We start from the raw sequence: 24,588 nt of genomic DNA, 5'->3' as shown, positions 1-24,588 counted from the left end.
AAGATCTTATAGATTAGAGTAAGTTTTACTAAGAGAGCTAGCTATCTGTTTACATGGAATACCTGAGGGGGTAGGTTATAAAGAAAATTAGTTTAAAGCTCAGTGTATGGTGCACATTGTAATCCTAGCCTTCTGGAAGCTAAGGGAGAAGGGGTACAAACTCAAGGCTAACCTGGGATTCATAGCAAGACTAAGAGAGAAGAGGAGGGAGAAGGAGAAGGAGGGAGAAGAGGAGAGAGACACAGAGAGAGACAGAGACAGAGACACAGAGAAACATTATTGTGGCGCTGGCTTTGCCAAGAGCTCACCAACTGCACCACATGGTGGTGAGTGGCATCGTGATTAGAGTCAATCAGAGAGATCACATGCAGAAAAATGGAAGCTAGGGCGCAGGCTGGGGAAGAACTACCAAGAACTGCCTCGAGTTCCAGAACAACCCTGACCTTCCTGAGGACACACCTCCAGGGACCTCCCTCTAGGCTCCATATTTCTCATATTTGCACACTGGGGAATGAGTCTAGTGAAACAAACAGCATCCAGACAGACCATAGTGCTGCCTTAGCACTTTTAGGTTAGTGGGAAGGGACACGCACCCCAGTGGACACTGCAGTGTCTGTTTTCACAGAAGAGTGCACCATTGGCATCTTGTGAGTAGAGTCCAGTGTTGCTCCTCAGCATCTCGCTGTGCCCAGCACAGCCCTCTATAATGTCTTGCCTAATCCAAAATGTCAGGAGTTAGTGACCAGTATTGAAAGTCTGCTTTACCCAAGGAGCAGACGTCAAACTCATGTCTCCAAACTCCCAGCCTTGTAACTGTCCCAGACATCCTCCTTTGGTTTTTCCTCCTATGCTTTTGAATCTATTACTTGTGATTCTGAAGTGTTCCTGTTTCTGCCGCTGTATGCTATTTTGCTCCCAATTAGGCTGAGCTTTCTTCCTTTCCTACCCAGACACTCTGCGTAGGAAAGAGCACTTGAAAGGAGAAGCTCTGGCCTGAGCCTCTCTTTTGCCCTCAGAATATTAATTTGCTTTGATATGTAACCCTGCCTGCCCTGCAGTAACCTCACTGGCATTTCAGCTGTAGCTCATGATCAGCAGAAAATGAAAAATAGCAGCTGTGAATCCCATTTGCATGATGGGATTGGATAAGCATGTGTTGCATTATCTAACAAACTCTGTTTCTCTCTCTTTCTCCCTCCCCCACCCCCTTCCCTCTGCTCCTCTATCCTGGCAATTTCTATCACCTTTTACCATGAACTCCTCCCCACTCCATATCCCAAACCCGCCATGGTGACCACATATACCTTTTCCCCGTTATGCGAGGCAGTTCTGACACTGTCTGCTCCCCCTGTAGTGCCAGGCTTCTGTTGCACAGTTGGAGTGGACTGGAAGTCTCTTACTACTCCTGCATGCCTTCCTCTCACCACTGACTACTTCCCGGACCGTCAGGGCCTGCAGAATGACTACACAGAGGGCTGCTATGATCTCCTCCCAGAAGCAGACATGGACAGGTCAGTGCCTGAGAGAAAAGCAGTCAGTTTTGTTTGTGAGGGTTATGGGTATATTGGAACACATGTGTAGAAGAACATTGAACTTTTTAAACCTTTCATGTCCTCCTTAAGTATTTGGGAAATTTGATGACCCAAGAACTGTTACTTGTGTTAGAGAGATAGCTCAGCAGTTAAGAGCACTGACTGCTCTTCTAGAGATCCTGAGTTCAATTCCCAGCAACCACATGGTGGCTCACAACCACCTATAATGAGATCTGGTGCCCTCTTCTGTCCTGCAGGGACACATGCAGTCAGAACACTTTATACATAATAAATAAATAAATCTTTTTTTTTTAAAAGAAATGTTACTTTCAAGTTTTGTTGACATTAACGTTCGTCTCCATTGATAACATATTTGCTAATGCAAGTATTTCCTAAGGTTATTATTTTTTTTTCTGCCTTGTTAAACTGATTTCTTCTAAAGCTGGCGTACAGATTATGGATTTTATGAGCTGCTGTAGAATGATAATCTGGGATGAACCAAAGGAGAAGAGACACAATGACTGTTAAGTGTCACTGCCCAAGGTCAAGCATATCCACATACTCAGTCATTTTTCTTCCAGGAGGGATGAGGAGGGGGTTCAAATGACAGCCCAGCAAGTTTTTGAGGAGTTCATTTGCCAGCGTCTCATGCAGGGCTACCAGATCATAGTACAGCCAAAGGCCCAGAAACCCAACACCACAGTTCCACCCCCGCTGAGCAGCAGTCCACTCTATAGCAGAGGTAAGTGATTCTTCTTAAAATTATGTTTCTTCTTTGAGACAGGGTTTCTCTGTGTAACAGCCCCGGCTGTCCTGGAACTTGTTTTGTAGACCAGGCTGGCTTCCTAGAGATCCGACTGCCTCTGCCTTCCAAGTGGGGGGATTAAAGGCCCAGCCTATGTTTCTCCTTTTCTAATAAATCTGTGAGAGTAGATTTTCTTCTGATATGTTGTTGTTTAGTTCGAGTTAACTATTGCTATAATGAAACACTATAACAAAGCAACTCGGGGGGGGGGGGGGAGGGTTTATTTGGCTAACACTTCCACATCATTGTTCATAACTGAAGGAAGTCAGGACAGGAATTAACAGAAGACAGGATCCTGGAGACAGGAGCTGATGCATAAGCCATGGAAGAGTGCTGCTTACTGGCTTGCTTGCTTTTCATGGCTTGTTCAGCCTGCTTTCTTTAGAACCCTGTAGATGTAACCAACTGTCTTATTAAATAAGAAACACAGAACCAGCCGGGCGGTGGTGGCGCACGCCTTTAATCCCAGCACTCGGGAGGCAGAGCCAGGCGGATCTCTGTGAGTTCGAGGCCAGCCTGGTCTACCAAGTGAGTTCCAGGAAAGGCGCAAAGCTACACAGAGAAACCCTGTCTCGGAAAATCCAAAAAAAAAAAAAAAAAAAAAAAAAAAAAAGAAACACAGAACCAATGCAAAGAAGAAAGCCAAGAGGTCAGAGCTAAGAGCTAAAACCTTACCCTTCCTCTGTGGTGGTCCTACCTCTCCGAAAGAGAGCTACTTCCTATGTTAAAGTCTTTATATAGACTTTCTGTTCTGCCTTCTCATTGGTTGTAAACCCAACCACATGACCACCTCGTCACTGTACAGACCTCCAGGTCTTCTATGGTTGGTATTGAGATTAAAGGCGTGTGTATCCTGGGGCTGGAGAGATGGCTCAGAGGTTAAGAGCACCGGCTGCTCTTCTAGAGGTCCTGAGTTCAATTCCCAGCACCCACATGGTGGCTGACAACCATCTGTAATGAGATCTGGCACCCTCTTCTGTATACATAATAAATAAATAAATCTTAAAAAAAGGCGTGTGTATCCAATGCTGGCTGTATCCCTGAACACACAGAGACTTACCTAGCTCTGCCTATCAAGTGCTGGGATTAAAGGTGTGCACCACCACCACCACCGCCCAGCTTTCCTATGGCTTGCTAATAGCTCTGACCCCCGGGGAACTTTATTTATTAACATGCAAATAACATTTTAGTACAAATAAAATATCACCATATTTCCCCTTTTCTATATTAATAAAAAGGAAAAAGCTTATAACTAACATAAGAAAAACAATATACAAAAGTACAATAACTATATATAATATATACAAGTAATAAATACCTAAACAATGTCTAGTCCATTTGTATTTGACAAATTCATAGAAAGTAATTCCATTATCTATCCTATTTTGGTAAGTCCAAAATGTATCTAATTCACTTTCTATCCTAATTAATCTTCAACTATAACTAACTAATCTTCAACTCCCTCAGAGACCCAAGAAGGAAATAATATTAGCTAACAAAAATAAAAACAGGAAGTACATGCAAGCAACTTCCAAAAAAAATTGTGAGTTGACAGAAACAGCCAGCTGCTTGACAGTCATCTGAGGTTTCTCCTCAGTGTTGGGCCATCATCTTCAGCCTATAGGCTTAGCGTATCTGACAGACTCATCTGTGAAATAGGGTGTACACAAGGTCAACAGTTCACCCTCACATTGGGTGAGAGCAGTCCATGTACCAGAAACACCTGAATTCCACTAGTGTCATGTCATGATTCAGGATTTTAAATTCTGGAAATTGTTGATGTTTTTTTAATTTAGCTGTCCATTCTTCTTGGCTGTGTATATGTGGCTTCATCTCAGCATCCCGTTCTTTTCCACATCCCTCTATTAAATGCCATTCTACTATTGAGAGGTGTGAGCTTAGTTACTCTTCAAGAATAACTGTTTCAGATGCTGTTCCATTGCACATCAGAAGCCATCGGCCCACTGCCCGTTCAGCTGCCTTCCAAGAAAAGGGCACTGTACCTTTTCCAGATTGTGAAGGCCACTTCAGGGATGGTGCCATATTGTCCTGGCCTCAGAGGATGCCTTTTGATAAAGCCATAACCACACTTGTTTTGGCAAGAATCAGTAGTCCTTTGTTTCGTGTCTGTCCTGTTTGTCAGCAGTTGATTCAAGGATACTTTGTTGTCCAGTGGCTAACTTTTGCCACAATGAAAGTTAACTTCAATTGCAGTTTTTTCAATGCCCATATTTTCTCTGAAGTAGATTGGTACTGCCAGGAGCTGACATGTCTCTTAGTCATAACAAAAAAGAAAAATTTTCTAATCTAAGTTATTAAAACATTTTAAGTACCATATTCTGTAGATCTCTGAAGGGTTTGAAGATGACCTGTCTATCTAAAATATATCTGCTCAATCTTGAAAACATACCTAATATGACTACAAGTTCTATTATAATGTCTAACTACTAACTTTCATTTCTTTATATCCTAATAGTTGGTAATAATAACATTCAAGGATCAGAAAATTGTATTACATTGTTAAATGAATGGTACAGTTAGAAATATACATATAGCATTATATGTATATTTATATACATATACATATAGCATTTTCTAACAATATAAATTTCAATATATATATTTTGTATACAATATAAAACAATCCAATCCAATGTAAAGTATTTAAAGCTAGTCATTGTCTTTTTCTTTTCTTTTCTTTTCTTTTTTAAACAAGAACCTTAAATCTAATCTCCTTTGCTTAGCCCTTTTCCTAACCTGTGACAACAACTAGTAACCAACCCCCCAATCAATGAAAATTATCCCAGACCCAAAACCTATTAAAAGACCAAAAAAACCACCCGCCCCACACCACCCCTTTGGGAATGTGGGCATCATATTCTTAAAATTGCTTCCTGCTGGGTATGGGCAAAGGTATCTTTATCCTGAAAAGAAAAATTTTAGGTTAATTGTCAAATTCTAGGAAAGGTAACTATATCCTTCGTTATCCAGTCTGTATAATGCCAAAGTTCAGGGTTAATATCAAATCCTTAATTCAAGTAGTCTTTGAGACTGGATCATTTCAGCTAGCCCTCTCAAAATTGCTCTGAGCACTTTGTAGTTCAAAGCTGATCTGTAGATGATGTTTGTCAGCTTAGTGATGTTATTAATGTCCACGTGGAATTGTTGTTGTTGCGGGGGGCCCCATCTTCTTCCTGGAGACTTCAGTTGATGTTAGGCCTGGCCGTGATTTCCTGCAGAAAACTGATAAGAGACTCGAACACAAAGACATATATATGCAGCTAATTGATGCCTTTTTTCTTTCTAGAATTAGTTAGTACTCTATATGACCATTCATATCTTAACAAAGTTTAAAATGTATATCTATCTCTCTATATATTAATCTTGTAAATTTTGATATAAAATTCATACTTTAAGAAAAGTTTAAAGAATCAGAATAGAATCAAAGAGTTGAGATTAGTAATAGAATAGTCCCTTAATTAATTTGGCTTTTCTCCTGTCCCATAGCAGAAGAGAACCCAGGACCACCAGCCCAAAGGTAGCACACTCACATTGTGCTGGGCCCTCCCATATTAATCACTAATTAAGAAAATGCTTGGGGCTGGAGAGAGGCTCAGCAGTTAAGAGCACTGACTGCTCTTGTAGAGGACCTGGGTTCAATTCCCAGTACCCACATGGCAGCTCACAACTGTCTGTAACTCTAGTTCCAGGGGACCTAACACCCATGACCAAAAAAAAAAAAAAAAAAAAAAAAAAGAAAGAAAAGAAAAAGAAAAAGAAAATGCTTAATAGGCTTGCTTACAGCCAGGTCTTATGGAGGCATTTTCTCACTTGAGGTTCTTCCTCTCTGCCAAGGGCACTGGTTAAGGACACTGGTTAAGGGCACTGGCTGGTCTTGCAGAGGATAAGAGTAACTATTACCCAAATTCTTTGGTCAAATTAAGCAAGCATTCTTTTCTGTCAGACAGGGCTGTCTCCCTAAATCAGAGTTTGCAAAAATAGCATCACAGGAGGAGGTAGGGTTTATATAGTCTAAAAAACCCGCAAGACTCGTGGGGGTTCCAGGGTTGGGGGATTGCCAGAGGAATTTTGGTTACGTAGGAACTTGGCTGCACATTTCAAAATGATTTGGCAGAACATCTTATGGGGTATATTCAAGGTGTGAGTCAACTCCATAGGGTAGGAGCGTGTCACATTCCAGAAACAGGTTAAAGCATTTCAGTCAACTGGAATTTTGCAGCCAACAGAAATGTACTTGTTCTGACCTTATAACAAAATAGCTTCCATCCTTAAGATGGAGTCAGGCTGGTCCATCAATACATTCAAGCAAACACTCATGCAATAAAAATAAAATAATTTTTAAAACCTTACTCTTCTTTTTGTTGTTTTTTGTTGTTGAAGTCACAGGGCTCTGCCTTTCTCTTCCTCCTGAGTGCTGGGATTAAAGTGGTAAGCCACCACTGCCCAGCCAAAATGTTACTCTTCTTAACCAGTCAACCTCCCCCACCCCCTCTGTCCTTTTTAAGACAGGGTCTTACTGTGTACCTCTGGCTGGCCTGTAATTCACTGTACAGACCATGCTCACCTCAGACTCAAAGATCCACTTGCCTCTCCTTCTGAAGTGCTGGGGTTTAAGGTATGCACCCGAATGCCTGCTTGTACAAGAGTGCTACCTGGGCAGTGGTGACGCACACTTTTGATCCCAGTACTTGGGAGGCAGAGACAGGCGGATCTCTGTGAGTTTGAGAGGACAGCCAGGAATACACAGAGAAACTGTCTCAAAAAAAGGAAGAGAGTGTGATTAATTTTAGGGATGATGTCGTTTGGTTTAGACAGCTAGGAGTAGCAGGCAGCCAATACTGAGTTGTCAAGTGTATAGTGAATGCTCTAAACCTGGAAGTGGATATTTAGTTGTTTCTAGTGTTATACCTCCCTGTTATACAGCAGGTTCTCAGGTGGTGCATCTAAGTTTACAGTTTGTTTTTGAATGTGTATGGGGAGTGACAGAGTCCACAACTGCCAGAGAGGGGTGTAAAACATCCCCCAGAGCCAGAGTTAGAAGCAGTTGTGAAAAGCCCAGCATGAGTGCTGGGAACCAAATCTGGGTCTTCTAGAAGAGCAATATGTGGTTGTTTGTTTATTTGTTTTTGAGACTGCGTTTCTCTGTGTAGCCCTGGCCATCCTGGAACTCTGTAGACCAGGCTAGCCTCAAACTCAGAGATCCACCTGCCTCTGCCTCTCGAGTGCTGGGATTAAAGGCCTGTGCCACCACAACCCAGCCAAGTTTACATTTTTTTTTATGTGTGTCTTTTTGTCTTTTTTGGCACTGGGAATCAAACCCAGGACCACATTCCTGGTAGACAAGCGCTTTACTACTGAGCTACACCTCAGTTCATACATTTGTACTTTGTTCTTTTTCCCTTAGTCTGTGTTCATCTTTCTCCTTAATCACTGAAGTTTAGTGACCTAATTCAAGGATGAGTCACCCAATAGTGGCAGAGACTAATAGGTGACACTAATTGAGGAAGAGCCAAGTTGTAGAGAACTCTTCTAAAATAAGTGTGACAGAGGGAATTAAGTGTGGGTGCCTGGAATTGGAAAGCAGTCATCGTTCCCTGAAATAACCCCTGAGCGGTCTTGGGCTCTTTGCTTCTTCACTGTTGCTAATGAAGCCTCCACTTCCTGCTTCGGCTGCTGTAAAACTTGAGGTCACTGTTGGTTCTGGGAAAGCTCCTCTGTAGATGTAACCAATCGTCTTATTAAAATAAGAAACACAGAGCCAAGGTAAAAGAGAAAAGCCGAGAGGTCAGAGCTCAGAGATAAAATCTTACCTCCTGCAGTGCTCCTAGCTTCCCCGAGAGAGGGAGGTACTTCCTGTGTCCCTGTTTAAATAATCTTTCTGTTCTGCCTTCTCATTGGTTGTAAACCCAACCACATGACTGCCTCATCACTGCCTGTAAGTACCGCCCTCCAGGTCTTAAAGGCGTATGTCTCCAATACTGGCTGTATCCCTGAACACACAGAAATCTACCTAGCTCTTCTAACCACCACGCTCTTACTATGGCTCTAATAGCTCTGACCCCAGGGCAACTTTATTTATTAACATAAAATTAAAATAACATTTCAGTACAAATAAAATATCACCACATTTCCCCTTTTCTATTTTTATAAAAAGAAAAAAGGCAAAAGGTTATAACTAACAAAAGAAAAACTATATACAAAAGTACAATAACTATATACAATATATACAAGTAACAAATACCTAAACGATGTCTAGTCCATTTGTATTTGACAAATCAGAGAAAATAATTCCTTTATCTATCCTATTTTAGTAAGTCCAAAATGTATCTAATTCACTTTCTATCCTAATTAATCTTCAACTATAACTAACTAATCTTCAACTCCCTCAGAGACCCAAGAAGGAAATAATATTAGCTAACAAAAATAAAAACAGGAAGTGCACAAAAGCAACTTCCAAAACTTTTGTGAGTTGACAGAAACAGCCAGCTGCCTGGACAGTCACCTGAGGTTTCTCCACAGTGTTGGGGCATCATCTTCAGCCTATAGGCTTATAGTATCTGACAGACTCATTTGTGAAGTAGGTTGTACACAAGGTCAACAGTTCAACCTCACACTGGGTGAGAGCAGTCCATGTACCAGAAACACCTGAATTCCACTAGTGTCATGTCATGATTCAGGATTTTAAATTCTGGAAATTGTTGATGGTTTTTGAATTCAGCTGTCCATTCTTCTTGGCTGTGTATATATGGCTTCATCTAAGCATGCCCTTCTCCACATCCCTCTATTAAATGCCAGTCTACTATTGAGAGGCGTGAGCTTTCAGTTGCTGTTCCATTGCACAACAGAAGCCATCGGCCCACTGCCTGTTCAGCTGCCTTCAAAGAAAAGGGTACTGTACCTTTTCCAGATTGTGAAGGCGACTTCAGGGATGGTGCCATATTGTCCTGGCCTCAGAAGATGCCTTTTGATAAAGCCATAACCACACTTGTTTTGGCAGGAATCAGTAGTCCTTTGTTTCGTGTTCTGTCTGTCCATTTTGTCCTGTTGATTTGAGGATACTTTGTTGTCCAGTGGCTAACTTTTGCCACAATGAAAATTAACTCCATATGCAGTTTCTTCAATGCCCATATTTTCTCTGAAGTAGATTGGTACTGCCAGGAGCCGACATGTCTCAAAAAAGAAAAATTTCTAAGTTATTAAAACATTTTAAATGCCATATTCTGTAGATCTCTGAAGGGTTTGAAGATGACCTGTCTAAAATACATCTGCTCAATTTTTAAAACATATCTAATATGACTACAATTTCTATTGTAATGTCTAACTACTAACTTTCATTTCCTTATATCCTAATAGTTGGTAATAATGTAAAGTATTTAAAATTAGTAACTGTCTTTTTCTTTTCTTTTCTTTCTTTCTTTCTTTTTTTTTTTTTTAAAACAAGAACCTTAAATCTAATCTCCTTTGCTTAGCCTTTTTCCTAACCCTTGACAACAACTTGTAACCAACCCCCCTAAACAATGAAAATTATCCCAGACCCAAAACCCATTAAAAGAACCAAAAAACCACCTGCCCCACACCACTTCTTTGGCAATGTGGGTGTCATATTCTTAAAATTGCTTCCTGCTGGGTATGGGCGAAGTTATCTTTATCCTGAAAGAAAAATTTAGGTTAATTGTCAAATTCTAGGAAAGGTAACTATATCCTTCATTATTATCCAGTCCATGTGTATTGCCAAAGTTCAGGGTTTATCTCAAGTCCTTATTTAAGTAGTCTTTGAGACTGGATCATCTCAGCTAGTCATCTCAAAATTGCTCTGATCACCTTGTAGTTCAAAGCTGATCTGTAGATGATGGTTGTCAGTTTAGTGATATGATTATTGTCCACGTGGGATTGTTGTTGTGGTTGTTGTTGTTGTGGTTGTTGTGGGGCCCCATCTTCTTTCTGGAGACTTCAGTTGATGTTAGGCCTGGCCGTGATTTCCTGCAGAAAACTGATAAGAGACTCGAACACAAAGACATATATATGCAGCTAATTGAAGCCTTTTTTCTAGAATTAGTTAGTACTCTATATGACCATTCATATCTTAACCAAGTTTAAAATGTATATATATATATTAATCTTGTAAATTTTGATATAAAATTTATACTTTAAGAAAAGTTTAAAGAATCAGAATAGAATCAAAGAGTTGAGATTAGTAATAGAATAGTCCCTTAATTAATTTGGCTTTTGTCCTGTCCCATAGCAGAAAATGGCTCTTTCTGGCATGATACAGGGAGTTTGCATTTTCCTTTTAACAACATGCTTGAGTTTGAAGAAGGAGAGAGCCATTCTCCAACTCCAAAGTCAGCTTTAAATTTTAATTGAACTGGGACTATTAGAAAACCAATAGTGTTAAATCTTTAGAGAAAAGCAGAAACAAACATTTAAGAAGACATAAATTTTTTTTTTTTTTTTAGATTATATATACCCATACGCCGTTTCACTTTGTTTCCTGGGATAGATGATTTGTCCCTTTTCTTCAGTTGTCTCATTTGTCTTGTGTTCTTCAGATTCCTTAACCATCATTCTCCTAAAAGACAAAAACAAAAACCTTCCCCCAAGACTAATTTTGGGGATGTTCCTTTTTGGCAAGTTATTATCTGATTAAATGAAAAGACATGTGTTACAGGTACAAGTTAGTTTAAATTGGATGTTCATGCTGATTGATGAACTATCACCTCCTCTAATTAAGAGGTTTCTCTTGTTCAAATCGAACCTTTATCAATTTTGATGGTACCCACAGCTTATCTTCTCCTGTAGAAACAAAAGCAAAACCTCGTCCCCAACGTAATACATACCCTGGCTTCCATTCTGAGGTCAGCACATCCTTAAAGTATATAGGTTGATTTAATTCTGTAGTTTTTTCTATTACCCAATGTCTCTCTGCAGCTGTTGTTCCTTTCTCATTGGCATTCAGAAAATTCAAAGTTAATAGAGCATTATGAAGTCTATTTCTGGGGGTTTTTGTTACTCCTTTCTGTTTATTTAGCATATCCTTTAGAGTTCTGTTTGACCTTTCTATAACTGCTTGACCTGTAGGATTATGTGGTATACCTGTAATATGCTTTATATTGTAATAAGCAAAAAACTGTTTCATTTTAACAGAGACATATGATGGAGCATTGTCAGTTTTAATTTGTGCAGGTATACCCATGATGGCCATAACTTCTAGCAAATGAGTGATTACAGAATCAGCTTTTTCAGGGGGCTGGAGAGATGGCTCAGAGGTTAAGAACACTGGCTGCTATTCCAAAGGTCCTGAGTTCAATTCCCAGCAACCACATGGTGGCTCACAACCATCTATAATGAGATCTGGTGCCCTCTTCTGGCCTGCAGGGACACATGCAAACAGAAAACTGTATACATAATAAATAAATAAATCTAAAAAAAAAAAAAAAAAAAAGAATCAGCTTTTTCAGAACTCAAAGCAGTTGCCCATTGAAATCCTGAATAAGTATCAATGGTGTGGTGTACATATTTCAATTTTCCAAATTCTGCAAAGTGAAACACATCCATCTGCCAAATTTCATTTCTCTGAGTACCCTTTGGGTTACATCCTGCTGGTAATGGCGTTTGATTATAGAAGGAACAAGTAGGACATTTCTTTACTATTTCTTTGGCTTGTTGCCAGGTTATGGAAAAATCCTTTTTTAAACCTTTACTATTGACATGATGTTTTTTATGAAATTCTGAGGCCTCCAGCACATTTCCTACCAATAATTTATCAATCTCATCATTGCCTTGTGCTAAAGGGCCTGGCAAACCAGTATGAGATCGGATGTGAGTTATATATAAAGGATGACTCCTTTTCCTGATTGTATCTTGTAATTGAATAAATAGTGAAGTTAATTCTGAAGCATCAGGGATAAATTCTGCAGTCTCAATATGTAATACCACTCTTTCAGCATACTGAGAGTCAGTTACTATGTTGAGAGGTTCTGAAAAATCCATTAATACCAACAGAATAGCATACAATTCTGATTTTTGCACTGAATTATAAGGACTTTGTACCACTTTACTTAAATTTTCTGATTTGTAACCTGCCTTTCCTTGTTTGTTGGCATCTGTATAAAATGTACGAACTCCAGATATGGGTTTTTGCCGTACAATTCGAGGCAAGATCCAATCAGCTCTCTTTATAAAATCAATTCTGTTGCTTTTGGGATATTTGCTGTTAATTTCTCCCAAAAAATTACTGCAAGCTCTTTGCCAAGGTTCACTTTCTGTCCATAATTTTTCAATGTCCTCCTTAGTTAAAGGTACGACAATTTCTGCTGGGTCTATTCCTGCTAACTGACGAAGTCTCAATTTTCCTTTCCAAATCAAGTCAGAGATTTTTTCCCCATAAGTTTTTAATTTTTTATTTGGTTTATTTGGTAAAAATATCCATTCCAATATAATATCTTCCCTCTGCATTAATATTCCAGTAGGGGAATGCCTAGAAGGTAAAATAACCAAAATGCAATCCAGCTTTGGATCAATACGATCCACGTGCCCTTCATGTACTTTCTTTTCTACCAAGGCCAATTCTTTCTCAGCTTCAGGTGATAATTCTCTTGGACTATTTAAGTCCTTGTCACCTTCTAAGGTTTTGAACAAATTAGTCAGTTCATCATTTTTTACCCCAACAATAGTTCGTAGATGAGAAATATCTCCAAATAATCTTTGAAAGTCATTAAGAGTCTGTAGTCTATCTCTCCTAATTTGCACCTTTTGGGGTCTAATTTTTTGTAGCTCTATTTTATATCCTAAATAATTAATAGAATCTCCTCTTTGTATTTTTTCAGGAGCAATTTGTAATCCCCAGCAAGGCAAAATTTTCTTTACTTCTTCAAACATTCTTTCTAAAGTATCTGCATTTGCGTCAGCTAGTAAAATATCATCCATATAATGATAAATTATAGATTTAGGAAATTTTTTACGTATCACTTCCAATGGCTGTTGTACAAAATATTGGCACAGAGTTGGGCTATTTAACATTCCCTGTGGGAGGACCCTCCATTGAAATCTTTTAACCGGTTGAGAATTATTATAAGTAGGCACTGTGAAAGCAAATCTTTCTCTGTCTTTTTCTTGTAAGGGTATTGAAAAGAAACAGTCTTTTAAATCAATAACTATGAGAGGCCATCCTTTTGGTAACAGAGTAGGCAAAGGAATTCCAGATTGTAGAGAGCCCATTGGCTGAATTACTTTGTTAATTGCTCTAAGGTCTGTTACCATTCTCCATTTACCAGATTTCTTTTTAATAACAAATACAGGAGAATTCCAAGGGCTGGTTGACTGTTCAATATGCTGAGCATTTAACTGTTCTTCTACCAGCTCTTCTAAAGCCTGGAGTTTCTCTGTTGTTAAAGGCCATTGCTGAACCCATACAGGCTTGTCTGTTAACCATTTTAAAGGTAGAGCTGTTGGTATTTTTGGAAGATTATCAGTTGTTGTGCCCTGTTCTTGTATAATATGGATGGCTGGTGACCACTCAAAATAATGCCTTCTAATATTTCTCTCAGAAACATGTGCTAGTTTATGATTTGTTTCTGAGATTGGAGGGATTTTAATCTGAGTATTCCATTGTTGCAACAAGTCTCGACCCCACAGGTTCATAGCTATGTTAGCGACATATGGTTTTAATTTTCCTCTCTGTCCTTCTGGACCTATACATTCCAGCCATCTTGCACTCTGTTTCACTCCAGATAATGTCCCAATTCCTAACAGTTGAACGTTTACCTCCTGAAGAGGCCAAGCTGGATGCCAAAATTCTGGTGCAATTATGGTAATGTCCGCACCTGTGTCTACCAGACCAGACAACAAAACACCATTTATTTTTATCGTTAATTTTGGTCTCTGTTCATTAATAGAAGTTTGCCAAAAAATTTTCTTTATGTTTTCTCCTGAATTTTCTATTCTCTCTTTTTCATCATCCTGACCAGCATGATTTATTCCAATAGTCATTTGGTTATTTAATCGCTCAGAGCAGGGATTTCCTCTACAGCTGCAGGAAAGGTTTGAACTGGTTTTGCTATGGGGGCCTGCATGAGGCCCCTCCGGGAGTTTCCCGAAAACTGAGGCAAAGGATTACCCTGTCTGTCCTTTGTTGATCTACATTCGTTGGTCCTGTGTTTTCCCTTACCACACCTTCTGCATACCCCAGAAGGAAGGGGCCTTCTGTTGCCATTGTTCCTTGAAGAAACATTGCTTCTAGGAATGACCTGTTTACAGTCCCTTTTAAAATGTCCTTGCTTTCCACACTCAAAACATCTAACACTCCTCAAACCTTTTGAAATTACTTCTCCTACCCACGTATCATGCTCATCAACCTCAACATTAATTGTTTCTCTAATCCAATCTTCCAAAGGTGCAGATCTTGCCCTTAACGGCCTGATTATTCTTTTGCATGCTGCATTCGCATTCTCAAATGCCAAAGCTTCAATTATTGCCTTACTAGCTTCTGATCCTGAGACCATTCTGTTTACTGCTGAAGCCAGTCTTTCTAAAAAATCTGTGAAAGATTCTTTTGGGCCTTGCATAACCTTTGTGAATGACTCAGGTTTTTTTCCTGGTTCCTCAACTCTGTCCCATGCATTCAAGGCTGCCATTCGACATAAAATTACGGTTTGAACATCATATAAACATTGTGTTTGTATTGAAGCATATTGTCCTTCTCCAATAAGCTGATCCTGACAAACTTGTATTCCTTTATCCCTCCATTGTGTTTCTACGTTTCTAGCTTCATCCTTAAACCACGTTAGAAATTGAATTCTCTGGCTGGGTTCCAGAACAGCTTGTGCAAGGTCCCGCCAGTCCTGTGGTATAATCCTATTATATGTTGACCAAGAGTTTAACATTTGCTTTACATATGGGGAATGCATGCCATAAGATACTATTGCCTCCTTAAACCTTTTAAAATCCATCAGTTCAATTGGAGCCCAGATATTTTGTGTAGCCATTTGATCAGGCATCTGCTGTATGGTTACAGGATAAATTAAGGGTGACTGTGTGAAAACAGGCTTTCTTTCTGTAACCTTATGATCCAAACTTGAACCAACTTCACTGTTAAAATTAACAGGTTTTTCTAAAGCTGTTATCCTGGCACTTAAATCGACTATCTTTTTAAATAGTAAAATGAGAATAAGCATGGTGATAAACTGCATAATTCCCATAATACTAATCTTTTCATATAGTTGTTCCATTGTCAGACTGCCTAAAATTTCAAAAACCCAATTTTCTTCCAATGTACACAGAAAACCCATTTTTTTTTAAATGTGGAAAAAATTTGTCGTTTAAATAGTTTCCTTTATGACTTACCAAATCTGCGTAGAACAGTAGAAATCCGAGCGAATTTCAAAAGAGCCACCTAGAGTCCTAGGTGTAAATCCAGAGAGAGAGAGAGAGAGAGAGAGAGAGAGAGAGAGAGAGAGAGAGACAGAGAGACAGAGAGAAAGCAAGAGAGAAAGCAAAAGCGAAAGCGAAAGTGAAACTGAAAGGGAAAGTGAAAGCGAAGGGGTAGCCAGCTAAAGCTTAAAGCCAGCCACTTGTTCCCTCTTGAGCCGAGTCAAGGCTTGGCTTTACAGGCAGGGGCCCTGTTTAGCAGGGCAGGCCTGAGCTGTTTGTAGCACTGGCTTTAAGCAAGCAGCTCACAGTCCAGCCTGAGCCCGAGCAGACCTGGGCCGGGGCTAGGGAGCCGGCTGCTCCGGCTAGGGAGCCGGCCCCAAGCAGTTTTTAATGGATTCTTGTCACGTTGGGCGCCAGATGTAGATGTAACCAATCGTCTTATTAAAATAAGAAACACAGAGCCAAGGTAAAAGAGAAAAGCCGAGAGGTCAGAGCTCAGAGATAAAATCTTACCTCCTGCAGTGCTCCTAGCTTCCCCGAGAGAGGGAGGTACTTCCTGTGTCCCTGTTTAAATAATCTTTCTGTTCTGCCTTCTCATTGGTTGTAAACCCAACCACATGACTGCCTCATCACTGCCTGTAAGTACCGCCCTCCAGGTCTTAAAGGCGTATGTCTCCAATACTGGCTGTATCCCTGAACACACAGAAATCTACCTAGCTCTTCTAACCACCACGCTCTTACTATGGCTCTAATAGCTCTGACCCCAGGGCAACTTTATTTATTAACATAAAATTAAAATAACATTTCAGTACAAATAAAATATCACCACACTCCTCTGGCCAGAGAATTTAGAGAAGTGTGGATCTGTTGTGTGGCTTAGCTGTCAGCCTGTCCAGACCTCGTACATGAAGCTGTGGCTCTCTTGTGTGTTTCTTAGGAAGCTCCTTGTGACGTTTGTTGCCTTTTGCTCATATTTTACATTCTTTCTTTTTTTTTTTTTTGAGACAAGGTCTCGAACGTCAGGTTGGCCTTGAACTTCTTGATCTTCCTGCTTCACCTCCTACCTAACCCCCTGGGGTTCCAGATCTGTACTGTCACACCTTCCTTAGTCTGTATTAGCCTTTTAGGGTGCCAAGACCCTTTTGGAAGATTGCTGTGGTCACCACTGTACTACCAATTCACTTTAACCAGGACCATTTCGGATTCATCTTTTTCACCTCCACAGTGGAAACTATAGTGCCTGGGAATATAACAGATATTAAATAAATATATGTGCTCTTTCACTCATTCATTCAACATTTTTGACACTTCTGGTCTAAAGAAGGAATTTATAGCTCAATAAAGAGAAAATAGCATTTGTCAGACTATGAAAAATGGATCTGCTGAGATAAAGACTGGGAGGGAAAAGTTAGTTAAAGGCCCATGACACCTCTTTAATTTGGAGCTTGATCTCGTTTGGGGGATCAGGTGTGGCTTCCTGAGGCGGTGATGTTTGACCTTAGACCTGAAATAAGTAGAAGTCATTAGGAAAAGGAGGGGGCAAGTTAAAGGGAAGAGCATGCAGGCAGAGGGATTGGTGTGAGCAAAAGCCTTTAGCAGGAGACACTGTGATAACTTTTGCACCCCAAAAGAAAGCTAGTGGTATGGAGCACAGAATGAGCTGGGGGTGTGGCCAGAGACGTTAGGTCTCACAAGGCTGCAGGAAGAATTTAGTTCTTTAATCCAAGGAGCAGTAATGAATTTGCTTTTAGATGGCACTTGGCCACATCTCGCCTGCCTAGTCTCTGCTCTTGAATGGGGTGAATGGCCCTTGTGAGTCTGTAATTCTAGTGTCGAGTGCTGGTCCTGACTGATTCATGAGCCTTATTCTTTATGGCTAGCTGTCAGAGGGACACTCTTATGTCCCTGGAAATAAAAACTTTTACTGTCGTTATTGGGAAAGTTGCTTTCATAGCCAAGCTTATGCTTCTCCCTTGTTTCAAGTTTATTGATTGCAAAGGTAAGGTAGGACTTGTTCCAACAAACTCTTGGAGTTTACTGTCCACTGGGAGAGGCACACATAAACTTAACCACAGATACATGTTTGATCCCTGGGGTACAACTGGTTTAGAATGATATGCTGGGGAACTGAGTTGTTCCTGTCCCCCGACCCTCTTCCTGACAGCAGGCAGGGTGCTTATAGCAAAATGAAGGAGCGCCTCATGGGGCATGCCCCTGCTTATTTGCAGAAAGCAAGACCTGGAGAGACTTGCTACTAGAGAGCATGCCCTGGCAGTTAAAGAGGTTGAGGCTGAATGCAGGGTCCCAAGCTGAAGGCTCTTATATATGCTGTGGCCTGCCTTGGCAGATTGTCACATTCACACTGAAGATTCTCTCAGACTCCACTGTCCTCTCTTCTGAGCACTCCAGGCCACCTGCCACCGTGTGACTGTCTCTGACCTGAACACTTGGTTTGCCACTCATGAGGATCTTGCCTAGTCTTTGTTATTTTTTATGGCACATTTTTTACTCTTTAGAGAATCTTCCTGATTCTCGTTATTTTCACTTTTGCTGTGTTTAATTTAGTTAAATTAAGTTTTTGAACACCTACTCTGGGCATGACACTTTTATCAGGAGCTAATTGAAAATATAAACAATATTTAGTTCTGGCCTCTTGGAATTTTATTTTAAATTTTAATTTAATTTGGTCTTGAGTCAAGGATTCACTATGTTTCCCACTCTGGCATCAGACTTAAAGACTCAGTCAATCTGCCTGTCTTAGTACTTGTGTGGCTGGAGCCATAGATATGCACGGCTGTGCCTGAATCCTTGAAACTTTTTTATAAGAGTTTATATTTGGAGAGACACATACCTAAGGAGCTACATATAAGATGTTCATGTGACTAATGGTGTCTGACAGCTTTCCTGAGGAAGTTTCCTTTGGTGGTGATATTAAGTAATCTATAAATGGGCTGGAGAGGTTGCTCACCTGGTAAGTTCACTTACTGCCATGGCTGGTGACCTGAATTTGACCCCTAGAATCCACATATAGAAGACGACCTGATCCTGCAAATTGCCCTCCAACCTCCACACATGTGTGCCGTAATATGCATGTGTACTTGTGCTTGTGCACACACACACACACACACACACACACACACACACACAAGTAAATAAATGTAGACATTTCATTTTTTAATCTGTAAGATTTCAATTAGTGGCTCAGGAAGAGAAGGCAGAAGCAGTGTTACAAGCAGGTGTGTAGGGCAAAAAGCACATAAAACAGACCAGTGGTCCTTTCAGACTAAAGCTCGGAGGAGCTTTGGGGAGGAGTTGGAGCACAAGCCAGGAGGCGGTGTTGGCCGCCAGCCCGGGGCGAGGACTGAGATGGGCGTGGGTCGAGTGGAGTTTCATTTTAATCCCACACATATCCCAGACGTGTTAACATCTACTCCATAGGCCTGGGCCTCAGGGTCGGAGTGTAGCATCCAGGTGCTGCCAACACCTGCTCTCATTTGCTTCTAGTTGGTTTAATAAGAGAAAATTATGACAGTTTCTGGGATTTTATTTTTTAACCAAGAATAATGCTTCTGTGAGCAGCCTCTCAAAACATTGTTTCTTCTTCTTTCTTTCCCTCTTTATCTGTATCTTTGTGGATAAAAAGCAAGACTGTGGTGAAAATGAGCCTTTACGAGATAAATGAAATCACTTTTTTTTTCCTACTAGGCCTTGTGTCCAGAAACCGCCCTGAGGAGGAAGGCCAGTATTGGCTGAGTATGGGCAGAACCTTCCATAAGGTGACACTCAAGGACAAGATGATCACAGTAACACGATACCTTCCCAAGTGAGTCCTTGGATGTTTATAGTCTTTGGTGGCCATCTTGAATTTTGTCTATACACTAAATTATCTGTATAATACAATGTGTATATAAGAAGTTGAATGATTCCCTTTAGACTTTGCTTTAAAGTAACTTTAGGTTTATAGCTTACTACTTCCCAAAGGGAATTGATTCAGTTTATAAAGCTTAGCATGATTCACATCAAGCATATTAAAAATCAAAGGATAAATGTCGAAAAGAATGAAAAGTTTAAGAAGATCTGAGAAATTTCCATTATATATAGTCTCCTAGGATGAGCTAATTACTATAGCTAGGGACTGAGCCCAGGATAGTGCCAAATATTCTGAAGCAGAAAAAGGGTGGTGGTGGGTACAGATTGCTTTTAAATATCCAGGCATGTCCTTTGTTTTTTAGGTACCCTTATGAATCTGCCCAGATCCGTTATACCTACAGCCTCTGCCCTTCCCACTCGGACTCAGAGTTTGTCTCCTGTTGGGTGGAATTCTGCCATGAACGGCTAGAGGAGTACAAGTGGAATTACCTAGATCAGTATATTTGTTCTGCTGGCTCTGAAGATTTCAGGTGAGAGAGAGGCTTTAACTTCCCATCTGTGCTACCTTGGATGTATGCATCATCTTTTAACACATCTGTCCTCTTGTCTGGTGTCTGTTTTGTTTTCCCTAAAATTGGAAGAACAGAGCACGCCTGTACAACTTAAAACTCTGGCTAGCCAGGCGGTGGTGATGCATGCCTTTAATCCCAGCACTCGGGAGGCAGAGACAGGTGGGTCTCTGTGAGTTCAAGACCAGCCTGGTCTACAGAGCGAGATTCAGGAAAGGCACAAAGCTACACAGAGAAACCCTGTCTCAAAAAACCAAAAAAAAAAAAAAAAAAAAACAAAAAAAAACAAAAAAAACCCCTCTGCCTAGAGGTGATGGTTATGTAACAGTGAGTGTACTCGGTACCGTTGACACACGCACTTAAAATGGGTGGGAGTGATTGTGTATTCTATGGCAGTTGGAAAAACAAAGCAGAGCTCAGGCACAGTGTGCCTTTTGGTGCAAGTGTCAGCACTGAGCATGAACTCAGTGGAAGAACTTAGGATCGTAGAGGTTGCATAGAGTTCATGTTGTGCCTGAGACTACCAGCTAATATGGAGCACATCTGTGATTCAGTATTGTTTTATTTAAAGTAATAAGTAGTAGAATTCCCTTTCTGTGTGTGAGTGTGTGTGTGTGTGTGTGTGTGTGTGTGTGTGTGTGTGTGTGTTCACGAAATGTGTGATTGTATACAGGTCAATATGTTTTAACAAATAAAGGACTCGTGTTAACATGTGCTTCCAGCATTCTATTCTTGCTGTTTAGCAGCCTTGTGGTCGTGGTGTCTCATTTATGTTTTAGCCTTTCTGTCTGCTTTGTAATTGATGGTGGACAGCTGCTTTACTGGGTCTGGGTTCACAGAGGTATTGTCATGGTGCTGGGATTAAAGCAGAAGCCACCTGTGGTCTTTCAGTTTTGTGTCCTGTCTTAAGCAAAGCCATTTGGGGCAGCAGAACAGGACGTCTCATGTCTGCTTAAGAGAGAGCTCTCCAGGAAGGCTTTTATTGTCTACTTTTTCTCACCGCCACTCTGATTTCCTTGGCTCTCTATAGTTTAATTGAGTCTCTGAAGTTCTGGAGAACCCGGTTCCTACTACTGCCAGCCTGTGTCACTGCCACCAAGCGCATCACAGAAGGGGAGGTGCACTGTGACATCTATGGGGACAGACCCCGAGCAGATGAAGATGAGTGGCAGCTCTTAGATGGCTTTATTCGCTTTGTAGAGGGCTTAAACCGCATCCGCAGGCGCCATCGCTCAGACCGCATGATTCGGGTAAGGCATCAATTCTCAAGCTGTGGGTCGGGACCATGGGAAACATGTTTTTTCCAATGGTCTTAGGAACTGAGACACTGCTCCTCTATAAAATTACAGTTATGAAGTAGCAACAAAGATAATTTTATGGTTGGGGTCACCCCAACCTGAGAAACTGTATTAAAGTGTTGCAGCATTAGGAGGGTGGAAAACCAGTAGGGTAAGGGCTCTGAGAACTCCTGGGGACTGTACCTAGCCTGGGAGGCAGGCTCCACCTCCTGCTCTCTCAGGCTTCTCATCAGCCAGATGCTTTATCCGATGACTACTCAACACGTGTCTGAAATTCTAGTCAGGATGTTCTTGCCTGTTGTAGGATGAAGGAGAGGGGATTGGTGCCAGCAGTGACTGCACTTTGCCTATGGCTTGAGCTGCTCCTTCTAGCTGAGGACATAGCACCGATTGTGTACTCTCCAAGTGGGACCCGGTATCGGGCACAGCTGCTGTGTTTTGTGGCACCGAATTTTAAGTAAAAGCTCTTAAGAGGTTGACAGCAGCAGGCCTTCCTTTTAGAGTTTTCACCACTTTAATTTTGGTCGTACACTGCCACTCAGTGAAGAGACTGAGGCTTACATAGAAGGTCATAGGATATATCTGAAGCTACCCAGGCAATAAGGGGCAGATGTGTGATTCAGCATTGTTTTGCTTAAATTAACGTAAAGTGTAATTGACTCTCTAAATCTCTGTGTGCTTGTATACAGGTATATACAGAATACAGGGATTTGTTACCAGCCACCACCATCAAATGGTTCCTCAGTGGTAGATCACCTTCATAGCATGCGAGAGACTTTGAGTTTGATCCCCAGAACTAAAAGGAAAAACACAAAAGCATCATGCTCCCCTTGGCAGTCACATTCTTCCCTTCTCTATATTCTAGCAGCCACTAGTCTTTTCCAGGTGTTTTATTTTTTTTAAAGATTTATTTATTTATTATGTACACAGAAGAGGGCACCAGATCTCATTACAGATGGTTGTGAGCCACCATGTGGTTGCTGGAAATTGAACTCAGGACCTCTGGAAGAGCAGTCGGTGCTCTTAACCTCTGAGCCATCTCTCCAGCACCCGGGTGTTTTAAAATTCTATCATATGATAGAAAACCACTTGAGGCTTGCTTCTTCCACATAGCATTATGATTAGGACTCATTCAAGCTTTTGTATTAGTAGTTCATTATTTTTAATCTCCTGATAGTGTTCCTTCATCAGCCCTGTTGTTAACCTTAGGTTCCTTTTCTCACACCAGCTGCCTTCTATGTTCAAGATCACTTGTGACTAGAACATTTAGAATGCTTGTGTGAAAAGAGCTTTAAGCTTTGAAAAGAGCCAATGTTAGTTTGAATTCCAGCTTCAGGGGATTTGGAGTTCCTTGGTTAACCAACCTCTCTGAGTCTTAGTTTCTTCTATCGTTTGCTAAACACAGAGAACCTGTGTTCCTCTTCTGGGTTGATTGGGTTCCCAGGGCCCAAAGATGTGTGTGATCTCAGTGTGAGCTGAGATGTGAGTGACATCTCAGAGCCTACCTGGACTAACGACCGAACTGTCTCCTCTCCATGCTTTAGAAAGGGACTGCCATGAAAGGCTTGCAGATGACTGGGCCCATCGCTGCACACTCCCTCGAGTCAACAGGCCCCCCAGTTGGGAAGAAAGGAACCTCAGCTCTGTCTGCACTGCTGGAGATGGAGGCTAGTCAGAAGTAAGTGCCTGGCTGCAAAGACCTGTCCCACCCAGTAGGCTTTGAGGAGATCAGTGCCTCATTCACCTGAGCAAGGTGAGATATCATTTCTGAATGTAAGTTTGAGTGCCTCATTCACCTGAGCAAGGTGAGATATCATTTCTGAATGTAATTAAGAAGCTATTACAGGGCTGGAGAGATAGCTCAGTAGTTAAGAGCAGCGCTCATGGTGGCACCCAGCTGTCTGTAATTCCAGTTCCAAGGGTTCCAGCTGCTTCTTGTTACCTCTGTGGACACTGCACACACATGGTGTACAGACTTACATGCAGGCAAACAGGCATACACATTAAATAAAACTAAACCTTTTTTTTTTTTAAGAAGACGTTTACATGGCAGGAATTCGAAGCTAACACCTGGTGACTGTCACATAACAAAATAGTCCTGCAATTAGAAATTTGCAGTCTGGCTGGGCCTTTAATCCCAGCAATAAGGAGACAGAGGCAGGCAGATTGAATTCGAGGCCAGCCTGGTCTGCAGAGCTAGTTCTGGGACAGCCAGGGACACACAGAAAAATCCTGTCTCAAAAAAGAAAAAAAGTAAAGTTGAGTGGGCAAGAAAGCATGAGGTCCCTGGGGTAAATACACTTGGAGACAGTGTGGAGAGCTGGAGGCCAGGCCACCCTTACGTGGTCTCATAGGAGAGGAATCGCCTGGTAGTCATTTGGTTTGGTTTTGTTATAATGAAAAGTTTCAAACAGAAGACAAACTGACTAGACTGCATGCAGTCATCTAGTTTTCAGTGATCCCCTGTGCTTGGCCACTCATGTTTGATTTATATTCCATGGGTATTTATCTTTTATTTCTCAAAACCCAGACATTATACTCTTTTTATCTGTAATACTTCATAATGTGTCTCTGAAAATGTAGTCTTCTTTTTAAAAAATACATACCAAACCAGGCTGGCAAAGTGGCCCCGTGTGTAAAAGTATTTGCCACCAAGACTGACAACCTGAGTTTGGTCCCTGGGATCCACATTGTGGCAGAAGAGAATTGACCCATGCAAGTTGTCCTCTGACTTCTACACTTGCACTATGGCATGTGTGCTCCCCGATAAAAAGTGTAATTAAAAAAATGTAATCATAATACTGTAGTTTACCATAAAAATTACAATTCCTTAATATCATGAAATATATTTTTAGTGTCTTTGGTGAAAATGTGTATCTCAGGGTTATTATTGCTGTGACAAAACACCAGGATAGAAAGCAACTTGGGGAGATTTATTTGTCTTATTCTTCCACATCACTGTTCATCGTTAAAAGAGGTCAGGACAGAAACTCAAGCAGTGCAGGAGCTGATGCAGAGGCCGTGGAGGGGTGCTGCTTACTGGCTTGCTCATCAAGGCTTGCTCAGCCTGCTTTCTTACAGAACTCAAGACCACCAGCCCAGGGATGGTACTACTCATAATGGTT

General features: G+C 41.0%; 1 protein-coding gene across 29 annotated transcripts in view; it reads left to right on the top strand.

Moving 5' to 3' along the window:
• Depdc5 (DEP domain containing 5, GATOR1 subcomplex subunit) overlaps window positions 1-24,588 on the top strand; it is a 137,530-nt gene that overhangs the window by 69,176 nt on the left and 43,766 nt on the right. For 17 of the 29 annotated variants that reach the window (XM_076545770.1, XM_076545778.1, XM_076545765.1 and 14 more), the window contains 6 exons: window positions 1,328-1,511; window positions 2,114-2,274; window positions 19,432-19,549; window positions 19,959-20,126; window positions 21,196-21,415; window positions 23,008-23,141. In XM_076545770.1, coding sequence (XP_076401885.1) covers window positions 1,328-1,511; window positions 2,114-2,274; window positions 19,432-19,549; window positions 19,959-20,126; window positions 21,196-21,415; window positions 23,008-23,141 — 985 coding nt within the window. The remainder of the gene's footprint in view (window positions 1-1,327; window positions 1,512-2,113; window positions 2,275-19,431; window positions 19,550-19,958; window positions 20,127-21,195; window positions 21,416-23,007; window positions 23,142-24,588) is intronic. The other 12 variants (XM_076545772.1, XM_076545779.1, XM_076545768.1 and 9 more) reach the window with 1 other exon arrangement.

This window comes from Peromyscus maniculatus, chromosome 10 (assembly GCF_049852395.1).
Source record: "Peromyscus maniculatus bairdii isolate BWxNUB_F1_BW_parent chromosome 10, HU_Pman_BW_mat_3.1, whole genome shotgun sequence".
Taxonomy (NCBI): domain Eukaryota; kingdom Metazoa; phylum Chordata; class Mammalia; order Rodentia; family Cricetidae; genus Peromyscus; species Peromyscus maniculatus.
This window is presented reverse-complemented; position numbering and strand designations above follow the sequence as displayed.